General features: G+C 43.1%; 1 protein-coding gene and 1 long non-coding RNA gene across 2 annotated transcripts in view; one reads left to right on the top strand and one right to left on the bottom strand.

Annotated features, from left to right (window-relative positions):
• Positions 1-12,337, top strand: part of CDH16 (cadherin 16) — a 212,665-nt gene that overhangs the window by 52,207 nt on the left and 148,121 nt on the right. The window contains exons 6-7 of the mRNA XM_056525592.1: positions 1,715-1,858; positions 9,727-9,923. Coding sequence (XP_056381567.1) covers positions 1,715-1,858; positions 9,727-9,923 — 341 coding nt within the window. The remainder of the gene's footprint in view (positions 1-1,714; positions 1,859-9,726; positions 9,924-12,337) is intronic.
• Positions 1,827-9,847, bottom strand: LOC130276353 (uncharacterized). Its single transcript, XR_008845095.1, has 3 exons — positions 9,738-9,847; positions 5,080-5,121; positions 1,827-1,930 (listed from the first exon to the last, which is right to left on the bottom strand). It is a non-coding gene; the product is annotated as an uncharacterized LOC130276353 (long non-coding RNA).

Here is a 12,337-nt window from a genome sequence, read left to right as displayed (position 1 = left end):
TTTTGTTCCACTTTTTTTTTGCAATGTTATAGCTCCCATAGGGGGCTATAACATGCAATACACTGATTGCCAGCACTGTCCACTGCAAAGCCATAGCATTGTATTGATCAATGTTTTTGGGTGGCGATTGCTCAAGCCTGGATCTCAGGCTTGGAGCAATCAATTGCCGATCGGACGAGCCCTAGGCATGTAACGGACCCTCCACTCACGTCCTAGCTGATCGAGAAACCATGGTTTCACTGCGGTGGTCCAGATCACCCCAACTGAGGTGCCGGGAATGCTTTTTTACAGTTTAGACGCGGCGATCAACTTTGAACACCACGTCTAAAGGGTTAGTAGCGGGCGTCACCACGATCGGTGACGCGCGCTATTAGCCAGGGGTCCCGGCGACCGTTAGATGCCGGGACTGACCCAATATGACGCGGGGTTACGCCCTGGGTCCCCAAGAGTAAAAAAAAAAAAAAATTGACATTTCTGTGGTCCACTGGTCACTGTTCCTAAAGTGGCCACGGCCCATGCAGCCAGCATTGTGGTACCTCATGTCAGTAAGCAGTGGCTGATGGTACCTATGACAAATGACGCCCCTGACATCGCACCAAGGGGCAGAGTAGGAGCAACTAAACTACCACCCGCTTCAGCGTCCCACTGCTCCTCTGGTCCAGGGACCTACTGCTAGCAGTAGGTCCTGCCTCTGGACGGAAGTAGCATTAACAGCCATTTACAGTATAGTGGTAACATATATGGCGATAATATTTTCTCGTTGTATGCTCTTGTAATTTCATGACTATATAGGTATACAATATTACTGTACAGTATAGAGAATCTAACATATGTGTGTGTTTTGTTTTTTTTGTTTCTTAAATGTATTTATTTTATTTTAATATACCCTCTAAGTGTTGGGGACAGTTGGGTCCTAAATTTGCTCTGGGCCCATGGGACTCACTGGTAATAATGCAATAATTATTAAAGGGAACCAATCATCAGATTTTACCCTATATAATGGTTGGCAAAGCGTTATATAGGGTATAATCTCTATCTTCACCATTCCCGGGGGATGCTCCTGCCCCCAGGGATGGTGAAGATATAAAGTTATAAACTAGTCACCGCCGCCGCCGTAAGTTGTCCCCTGGGCGGGGAGCTCTTCTCACCTACTCCCGTTCTTCGGCCGGCAGCAACGCCCCCTCCGCTTGATTGATGGGCCGCGTCATCGCTCTGCTCTGTCCGTTCAGTGAGCGGAACAAGGACGCGGCCCATCAATCAAGCTGAGGGGGCGTCGCTGCCTACAGAAGAACGGGAGTAGGTAAGAGGAGCTCCCCGCCCAGGTGACTACTTACGGCCGTGGCGGTGACTAGTTTATAACTTCATATCTTCACCATCCCTGGAGGCAGGAGCGTCCCCCGGGGATGGTGAGGACAACAATTTTACCCTATATAACGCTTTACCAAGCATTATATAGGGTAAAATCTGATGATTGGTTCCCTTTAAACTAATAAAAATACTAATGATGTTTAAAATGTTATATTTTATTTGTGGCACATTACATGATGTCAGAGGCTTAGGTTACCCTTCGAAGGCCAGTCATGGGATCTGAATTGCATGTCGTATTCCACAAATATAGCCCAAAATCATTGAATGTAATTATTAGCGCAATTTTTTGAATTATGATAATTGGTAAACATTTTACATCTCTGGGCATCTTTACTATCACTTGCAGGTGTTGCTTTTATACATGTTCAAGCTACAGATGCTGATGATCCGGCTTCAAAAAATGTAGATTTACGTTACACTTTCCAGGATAGTGACCAGACTCTATTCCAGATAGACCCCAGGTCCGGAGCATTGTCCTTAACAGAAGAAGGTAAAGCCGAGAATGGGATACAGTGACATGGAATAGTTTCTACAATGAATCCTGCCGCAATGCAACATTTACCTACAGGGGTAAAGTAATGCAGAGGGCAACACAAGTCAAACATTTTCTTTTACAACTTGCCATATGATTTTACTAAGTGATGCATATGAAAGCAATGTCTAATCTTAAAGGGGTACTTAGGTGGAAAACTTTTTTTTTTTTTTTTTTTTTTATCAACTGGTGCCAGAAAGTTAAACAGATTTGTAAATTACTAATATTAAAAAATCTTAATCCTTCCAGTACTTATTAGCTGCTGAATACTACAGAAGAAATTATTCTCTTTTTGGAACAGTGTTCTCTGCTGACATCACGAGCACAGCGCTCTCTGCTGACATCTCTGTCCATTTCAGGAACTGTCCTAAGCAGTATATGTATGCTATGGTGATTTTCTCCCACTCTGGTCACTTAAAATGGACAGAGATGTCAGCAGAGAGCACTGTGCTCGTGATGTCAGCAGAGAGCACTGTGCTCGTGATGTCAGCAGAGAGCTCTGTGTTCCAAAAAGAAAACCATTTCCTCTGTGGTATTCAGAAGCTAATAAGTACTGGAAGGATAAAAAATTTTTATTAGAAGCAATTTACAAATCTGTTTAACTTTCTGGCACCAGTTTTCCATCGGAGTACCCCTTTAATCCCTTGCCGCAGAATGCTAGGTTTTTACGGCGCTGCGGCACAGGAGGGTTATGAAGCGAGTTCAGGAGCTGAGCTCGCATCATACCCGCACGCTCCCGGCTGCTATCAGCAGCCAGGACCCGTGGCTAATGCCGGACATCGCCGTTCCGGCAGATGTCCGGCATTAACTCTGTAGATCGCCACGTCTAAAAGTGAAAGTAAAACCATCCCGGCAGCTCAGTCGGGCTAATCGAGACATCACGATAAAATCGCGATGTCCCGATCAGCTGGGACACATCAGGAGGGTGCCTTACCTTCCTCCTGCGCGTCCGAACGGCGATTGATTGCTGCAAGCCTGAAATCCAGACTTGAGCAATTAACCGCCGATAACGCTGATCAATGCAAAGTTATGTATTTGCAGTGATCTGTGGAAAAGATCAGTGTGTGCAGTGTTATAGATCCCTATGGGAGCTATAACATTGCAAAAAAAAAAAGGGAAAAAAAAAAGTGAATAAAGATCATTTAACCCCTTCCCTAATAAAAGTTTGAATCACCCCCCTTTTCCCATAAAAAAAACTGTGTAAATAAAAATAAACATATGTGGTATAGCCGCGTGCGTAAATGTCCGAACTATAAAAATATATCAGTAATTAAACTGCACAGTCAAAGGCGTACGCGCAAAAAAAATGGTCACTTTTTGTAACATAAAAATATGAATAAAAAGTGATCAAAAAGTCTGATCAAAACAAGAATGGTACCGATAAAAACTTCAGATCCCGGCACAAAAAATTAGCCGTCATACCGCCTCGTACATGGAACAATAGAAAAGTTATAGGGGTCAGAAAACGACAATTTCAAACGTATACATTTTCCTACATGTTATGATTTTTTACCGAAGTAATAAAAAATCAAACCTATATAAGTAGGGTATCATTTTAATCGTATGGACCTACAGAATAAAGATAATGTGTCATTTTTAATGAAAAATGTACTGCGTAGAAACAGAAGCCCCCAAAATTTACAAAATGGCGTTTTTTCTTCCATTTTGTCTCACAATTATTTTTTTTTCTGTTTCGCCATAGATTTTGGGGTAAAGTGACTGATGTCATTACAAAGTAGAATTGGTGGCGCAAAAAATAAGCCATCTTATGGATTTTTAGGTGCAAAATTTAAAGGGTAAAAATCAAAGTGCAAAAAACAGAAAAACACTATGGGGGAGATTTATCAAAACTTGTCCAGAGGAAAAGTTGCCCAGTTGCCCCTAGCAAACAATCAGATCGCTTCTTTCATTTTGCAGAGGCCTTGTTTAAAATGAAAGAAGCGATCTGATTGGTTGCCATGGTCAACTGGGCAACTTTTCCTCTGGACAAGTTTTGATAAATCTCCCCCTATGTCCTTAAACGGTTAATAACCCCTTAAGGACCAGGGGTTTTTCCGTTTTTCCACTTTAATTTTTTCCTCCTTAGTTTAAAAAAATGTATAACTCTTTAAATGTTGCACCTAAAATCCATATGATGGCTTATTTTTTGCACCACCAATTCTACTTTGTAATGACATCAGTCATTTTACCCAAAAATCTACGACGGAACGGAATTTTTGTAACTTTTGGGGGCTTCCGTTTCTACGCAGTACATTTTCTGGTAAAAATGACATGTTCACTTTATTCGGTAGGTCCATATGATTAAAATGATACCCTACTTATATAGGTTTGATTTTGTGGTACTTCTGGAAAAAAAATCATAACTACATGCCGGAAAATTAATACGTTTAAAATTGTCATATTCTGATCCCTATAAATTAGTTATTTTTCCCCGTATGGGGCGGTATGAGGGCTCATTTTTTTCGCCGTGATCTGAAGTTGTTAACAGTACCATTTTTGTATTAATCAGAGTTTTTGATCACTTTTAATTTTTTTGTTCATTATATAAAAAGTGACCAAAAATACACAATTTTGGACTTTGGAATTTTTTTGCATGCACACCATTGACCCTGCACCTTAACTAATTATATATTTTTATAATTCGGACATTTCTGCACCCGGCAATGTCACGCCCCCTCCGATAGACATGAACGGAGGAGGCGTGGCGTGCCGGAGGTTTCAGAAACTGGAGACGCAGCTCCCGCATAGAATGCGGGTGCTGCAGGGAGATTGCGGGGGGGTCCCAGTGGCGGCCCCCCCCGCGATTAGACATCTTATCCCCTATCCTTTGGATAGGGGATAAAATGTTTTTGCCCGGAATACCCCTTTAAGTTTTCTGACTGCTTTCAGTGAATGTGGAAATTCTGGATTAGAGGTTGAAAGCTTATCTTTATAGTTGTATTTCTGATAATTGAGAGTTTGCTGCAATTGTCACAACATCAGCACCAATCCATATCCTGCACTGGACTCCAGAACACTTTAAAGTGATACATTGTAACAATCTATACTTCTGAGCAAGTATTGGTCAGGGATGTAAGCCAAAATGCTTCCACTGGTCTACAAGAAGCAGAGATCTTAAAAAGGAACTAAATGGTATTTTAGAAAGTTACAGAAACTGACAATGATTAATCCGTACTTACACATGACTGGACCAGCCCTCGAAGTCTTCTCCTAAGCAGTGCCTGAGTAAGTGCAAAGATCAGAATCAACATTTAGCAAACGCTCCTATCACATTCTTGTGCAGTGATGCAGAAATCCTGCTGCCTTTTATAAAATAAGCAATCCATCAGGCTTTACATGATACAGATTTGCAGAATAACAATATATGAGTGTCAAAACTTGAGCTATCACATCTATCTTAGTATACAGATTGTCATAGTAAGATCATTAAGAAAGGATGGGGGATTGGATTATGAGGGCCAAAACTTAGAACTGCTCCATGTCTTCAGTAAAGTGCCCCCCTTTCTGGTCACTCATAAGTGAATTTTCTTTCTGCCAGCATCTGTCCCCCAATCAACTTTTCAATCAAGATTTTCTTTAAAGGAAAACTGTCAGCCTGTTCACCTACACTGAATCCAATACGCTGGGTTATATTGCGGTGAACATGAGTCTAATGAGGGGTCACTTACTTAAATATGTCCAGTAGGTCCTGAGATATGTTCCCCAGAAGATCCTCTGCTAAATTCAGTGAATTGGGCACAGGGGGCAGGGTTCTGTCCACTCAATTTACATATTAATTGTCTGGTACTCCACTTCCCTAGGATATAGGGGACAGGGCTCTGCCAACTCAATTTACATATTCATTGTCTGTGACTCCACTTCACTAGGATGTGGAGTCACAGACTATAAATATGTAAATTGAGTGGGGGAGCCCTGTCCCCTATATCCTAGTGAAGTGGAGTACCAGACAATTATTATGTAAATTGAGTGGGGGAGCCCTGTCCCCTATATCCTAGTGAAGTGGAGTACCAGACAATTAATATGTAAATTGAGTGGGGGAGCCCTGTCCCCTATATCCTAGTGAAGTGGAGTACCAGACAATTAATATGTAAATTGAGTGGGGGAGCCCTGTCCCCTATATCCTAGTGAAGTGGAGTACCAGACAATTAATATGTAAATTGAGTGGGGGAGCCTGTCCCCTATATCCTAGTGAAGTGGAGTACCAGACAATTAATATGTAAATTGAGTGGGGGAGCCTGTCCCCTATATCCTAGTGAAGTGGAGTACCAAACAATTAATAATTAAATTGAGAGGGCGGAGCCCCGTCCCCTATATCCTAGTGAAGTGAAGTACCAGGCAATTAATATGTAAATTGAGTGGGCGGAGCCCCGCCCCCTATATCCTAGTGAAGTGAAGTACCAAACAATATGTAAATTGAGAGGGCGGAGCCCCGTCCCCTATATCCTAGTGAAGTACCAGACAATGAATATGTAAATTGAGTGGGCGGAGCCCTGTCCCTTTGCGCGATTCTCTGAATTTAGCAGAGGATCTTCTAAGGGACATATCTCATCACCTACTGGACATATTTAAGTGACTCCCCATTGTACTCCTGTTCACCCACTCTAAGTGTATTGGGTTTAGTGTGGGTAAACAGGCTGACAGTTTTCCATTAAAGGACCATTTGTAAGAACTGGTAAATTATCAGCATGCTAGATGTGTGCCTTGAATACAGAAGAAAGACAACTCACATCCCAGCAACCCATATCTAAAAATAATAATCAGTTACAGTATTTTAGGTAAATGCTGAGGCAAGTAGAAAACTTTGTTTGGTGATAATTGTACACAGAAGGCGGCACAGAACTGTATGTGAACTGATATATTAATGGGCACTCATTTTTTCCACTTTCGCATTTTGACATGAATAAACTGACTGCTCTCGAAAAAACTAAAACATCTCAGCATTTTGATCCACTCAGAATACAAGGCTCTATTAATTGCCGTCTTCTGCGCCTATGACATGTGATGAATTCATTTTAAGTATACAATGCATTCAGTTACTGCAAAGTCTATGTATTCAGAATGCCAAGGACAAGCATTTTACAGCAGAGAAGAGTGTAGCTAATGGTCTGCTCTTGATGTGACAACATTCTGTAATCTTGTGTGGTTATGGAGATAATTTCATGTCCTAGTCTTTGGAGTTACAAGACAATGGAAGTCAATGAGTCAATCTATATGGAAAATAATCTAAATTAGATTTCTGTGACTCAAGCTTATTGTTAAAGGGGTACTCCTCTGAAAAACCTCTTATCCCCTATCCAAAGCATAGGGGATAAGATGTCTAATCGCGGAGGTCTCACAGCTAGGGACCCCCACAATCTCTGGGCTGACAGCATCGGCATCTGGAACACGGAAGCTTGGTGTTACGCCGAGCGCTCCGGGTCCCTGCTCCTCCCCGGAGCGCTCACGGCGTCTCTCTCCCTGCAGCGCCCTGGTCGGTCCCGCTGACCGGGAGCGCTGCACTGATATGGCCGTCGGGGATGCGATTCGCACAGCGGGACGCGCCCGCTCGCGAATCTCATCCCAAGTCACTTACCCATCCCGGTCCCCTGCTGTCATGTGCTGGCGCGTGCGGCTCCGCTCTCTAGGGCGCGCGCGCGCCAGCTCTCTGAGGCTTAAAGGGCCAGTGCACCAATGATTGGTGCCTGGCCCAATTAGCTTAATTGGCTTCCACCTGCTCCCTGGCTATATCTGCTCACTGCCCCTGCACTCCCTTGCCGGATCTTGTTGCCTTGTGCCAGTGAAAGCGTTTAGTGTTGTCCAAAGCCTGTGTTACCTGAACTCCTGCTATCCATCTTGACTACGAACCTTGCCGCCTGCCCCGACCTTCTGCTACGTCTGACCTTGCCTCTGCCTAGTCCTTCTGTCCCACGCCTTCTCAGCAGTCAGCGAGGTTGAGCCGTTGCTAGTGGATACGACCTGGTTGCTACTGCCGCAGCAAGACCATCCTGCTTTGCGGCGGGCTCTGGTGAACACCAGTAGCCTCTTAGAACCGGTCCACCAGCACGGTCCACGCCAATCCCTCGCTGACACAGAGGATCCACTACCTGTAAGCCGAATCGTGACACTTGGAGCTTCCACGTTCTTGACGTCACACCAGGCCCCCTCCATTTATGTCTATGGGAGGGGGAGTGCTGGATAGTAAGTAGCCGTCACGCCTTCTCCCATAAACATAAATGGAGGGGGCGTGGTGGCTGTGTTCGCCATTTAGACAATTTATCCCCTATCCTTTGGAAAGGAGATAAGATGTTTTCAGCGGAGTACCCCTTTAGGTATAACATTGTTTAAGTATTCTAGAGCATAAGGGATTACTTTGCAAAAATGTAAAGGATAGGGTTGGTTCAGACCTATTCACCGTCTCCATTACTTAGCAATTTATAAGCATGCAGCAAAGTAGCTCCAGGTATAAGCAAGGCAGAGACTTACTTTCCATACTATCAAGATTCTAGTGCAACCTTCTTGGCAAGTGGAGTAAATACCCTAAAAAGGGCTGCCTTTCACTGGAACCTGAACCCCTCCTTACCCTAATTCACATGGACTTTCCTATGTGTTTCTGTCCCTATTGTCAAAGATGTCCTCAGGGGAGACACATGTTGGGAAGTATGATAGGTAGTTTATTCACAATACATAATAACCAAGGTAGTTCTGAGTACAAATAGGTGTATAAAGGTATACAGCAGAAAAGTCATAAATAACTACCATCTGTATGTCATACTCTAGGTGTATTCAGTGAAGATGTGCAGAGCCATTATCCCCCCACAAATCATAAATGTCAATTTTAGATGCCATGATGTGATACTTCTGCTGTCCAAAATAAATACACTCACTGGGTGTGATGGTATATCAAGTCCCAAAAACATTAAACACATCACAGTAGTCAGGAGTCAGCCAATGTGTCTGAAAAGTGCCCCCACAGTCAAATATACTCCATTGGCCTAAATACATGCTCAAAGGTATGCCAACATGCATTTGCGCTGCCCCAGAATGTGCTTTTAATGTCACTTTAACACCAGCAACAATTTTGAATGTTGCACTATTTGGTATATGTGAATGGCAATGATGTATTTGATGTACTTTGATGACATCTGGTGTAAATATGTGATTGTAGATCAAGTATCAGGGTCATATACTGTATTGTGCAGACCCATATATGGTCAAGAAAGTTCTATAAAGGGGAAGTCCCTGCTTAGCCACAATCCTCCAACGCCTAGTGTTATCCGCTTTTATTCAGTACCAGCTCTCCATCTCTACACCAACTCCTTTCCTGCACACTGCACCAGACCTGTTATAGCACATCATAGGAACAGAGCACACCTGTGGGGACCCATTCTACCCAATGACAAGGCTGCAGAACAACCCAGCCTGCCAAAAGGTGCCTCATGCTACCACTAGTAGAATCTTACCTGTCTGTCAGCTGAATTTTGCCCTGTTGAGTGTTGTACAATGGTGGGCAGCCAGAGCCACTGCAGGACTACACATAGGTAACTCCAGACTGGTGCAGGATCGTGGCATTACCAGGTTACTCCACTGCCATCTTTAAGGGTCCAACTGTATAGTATGAAACTGAGTGAACTATAAGCTACTATGCTCCTAAAGTGGCCTGAGTAACTCCCCTTGCCTTAGGCCTCCCCTGCAGTAACAATTCATATTCAGTTAGTTACTCGTTGACATTTGTGTACTTAACATTTTCTATATATTCTATATATATTCCTTTGGTTCAGACAGACATTTTGTCAGTTTTGTCAAAAGGTTTCTCATTGTCTCACTTTTATGTCTTCTTCATTACACAGGTGTCACATACCTATCTCATGTTGAGGAGAGCCACTTTAAACTTGAAGTTCGGGTGAAGGACATGGGCGACGATCCTATAGGTTACATGGCATCCGGAATGCTGGAAATCTTCATTGCGGAAAATACTTGGGTTTCTCCAAGTCCTGTATCTATTCCTGAAAACCAAAAAGGAAATTATCCCCATATGATTTCTACAGTAAGTATATAAGTTAATTGTTGTTAACATTTTTAAACATTTATCCTTAAAGTGTAACTTCAATGTTGGTCTGGTGGCAGGATACCTGTTGAAATCTCCCGTCAACTTTAAAGCCTGAGATTCTCTTCAGTCTTAGCGATCCGTATTCGCTTCAGTCTTCGCTATCTCGGCTCCATGCCGGATGATTGGCGATGCGGGTGGATGCTTGTGACGTCACGGTCCTGCCCCGCTTGTGACATCACGGCCATGCCCCCTCAATGCAAGTTTATGGGAGGAGGCGTGACGGCTGTGACATCACGAGCCTCCAGCGCTGCACCTGATGATCTAAATGAACGCCGGGGGCCACAGGGAGATCGCAGTGGTCCCCAGCAGCAGGATCCCAGTGATCAGACATCATATCCCCTATCCTTTGGATAGGGGATAAGATATCTAGGGGTGAAGTACCCTTTGGATAGGGGATAAGATGTTAGATCGCCGCGGTCCCGGTGCTGGGGACCGCGGGGATCGCCACTGCGGCACCCCACCATCATTACTGCACAGTGTGAGTTCGCTCTGTGCGTAATGACGGGCGATACAGGGGCCGGAGCAGCGTGAGATCATGGCTCCGCCCCTCATGACATCACGGCCCGTCCCCTTAATGCAAGTCTATGGCAGGGGCGTGACGACTGCCACGCCCCCTCCCATAGACTTGTATTGACGGGGGCGTGCCGTGACGTCACGAGGGGCGGAGCCGTGACGTAACGATGCTCCGGCCCCTGTATTGTCCGTCATTACGTGCAGAGCGATCTCACTCTGCGCAGTAATGATAGCGGGGTACTGCAGCAGCGATCCCCGGGGTCCCCATCAGCGGGACCCCGGCGATCTGACATCTTATCCCCTATCATTTGGATAGGGGATAAGATGTCTATGGGCGGAGTACCCCTTTAAGGAGAAACTTCTAAACAACAGAAAATGATGCCGCTCTTCATTAGAAGCATTTCCTTAAAGAGGTAAAGCAACCTATGTGTCTGAGGCAGGAATCCATTTTGGAGATGCTGCTACATAATACTTTATGGGATGTACATATTTCTTTGCAAAATGATAAAAGCATATCAATATATTCCGGTGATACTTAGAGAGCGGTTCATAATAATGATAATACATTTCTATGGAATGTTGGTGGGGTATCCTCCAGCTGCTGTTGTATTAACTACCCCCCACCCCTCTCATGTGCTCCCTGTTCTGTCACATATAATGAGGTCATATACATGAGGGAGAGCAGAGGAGCGATCTGGAAAGACACTAGCCCAAACATAAACATCTGAGGTGTTCCATAGACAGTTTTAGGGGTCCTGCATTGTGATTTATTATTGAGTTGAGGCCTCATTTTGTCCTTGTTAGGAGCGGCTGTGCTGGGTGGGAGGCGAGCGTTCTTCACAATACTAGATAGGCCATCTTTCCACACAGCTCCGAACAGCCAGTATTTGTGTCTGTCATTACTATAGTAACGGTGAGATCAGCTTCACTTCAGTACATTATGAGGAGACTATACGACAGATCATGAATATTATACTGTTCATTTTCAGATTGGCTAGATACACAGATTTACAGTGGTGCTTGAAAGTTTGTGAACCTTTCCGAATTTTCTATGTTTCTGTATACATTTGACCTCAAAACTACATCAGATTTTCACATGCGTACGTAAAAAAGATGAAGGAAATCAAATAAAACAAGATTGGACATATGATGGGAAATTCATCAAGAACTGTGCTGAGGAAAAGTTGACCAGTTGCCCATAGCAACCAATCAGATCACTTCTTATATTTTTCAGAGGCCTTTTTAAAAATGAAAAAAGCGATCTGATTGGTTGCTATGGGCAACTGGTCAACTTTTCCTCTGCACAAGTTTTGATGAATCTCCTCCAAGATCACATATCTGTGAGTAGCAAAACAAGCTTTTAGTATCTGCAACAATAACTGCAGCTAAATGTTTTCGGTTATTGTTGATTTAGGGATTTTTTCTTATTTAAAATAGATGAAAATATGTAAAATATATATATATATATATATATATATATATTGTTTATGACATTGCTGCAATTGCTTCTGCAGTACACTGCAATACGCTGTCATTTTACTGATCTCCTACTGCAGTGTGTCAATGTCAATATTGTGTATGTATGGTAATGATAGGGTATAAAATGTATTCAGGGGAAAAAATGGAAGATAAAAAAAGTCTGTTATAAAAAAAAAACATTTGCGCTGTGATCTTTAGTTTTTATAGATACCATTTTTTTGTTAGATGCTTTTTGATCACTTTTTCTAAAAATTTTCTGATAGCTGATGTGACCAAAAACCTGCAATTTCCCCAACTTGTTTTTTTTTATATTTTTTTTTTTTATGGTTACACCATGCGGTTTCATTAATGTTATATTT

Source organism: Hyla sarda, chromosome 6, assembly GCF_029499605.1.
Source record: "Hyla sarda isolate aHylSar1 chromosome 6, aHylSar1.hap1, whole genome shotgun sequence".
Lineage (NCBI taxonomy): Eukaryota > Metazoa > Chordata > Amphibia > Anura > Hylidae > Hyla > Hyla sarda.
This window is presented reverse-complemented; position numbering and strand designations above follow the sequence as displayed.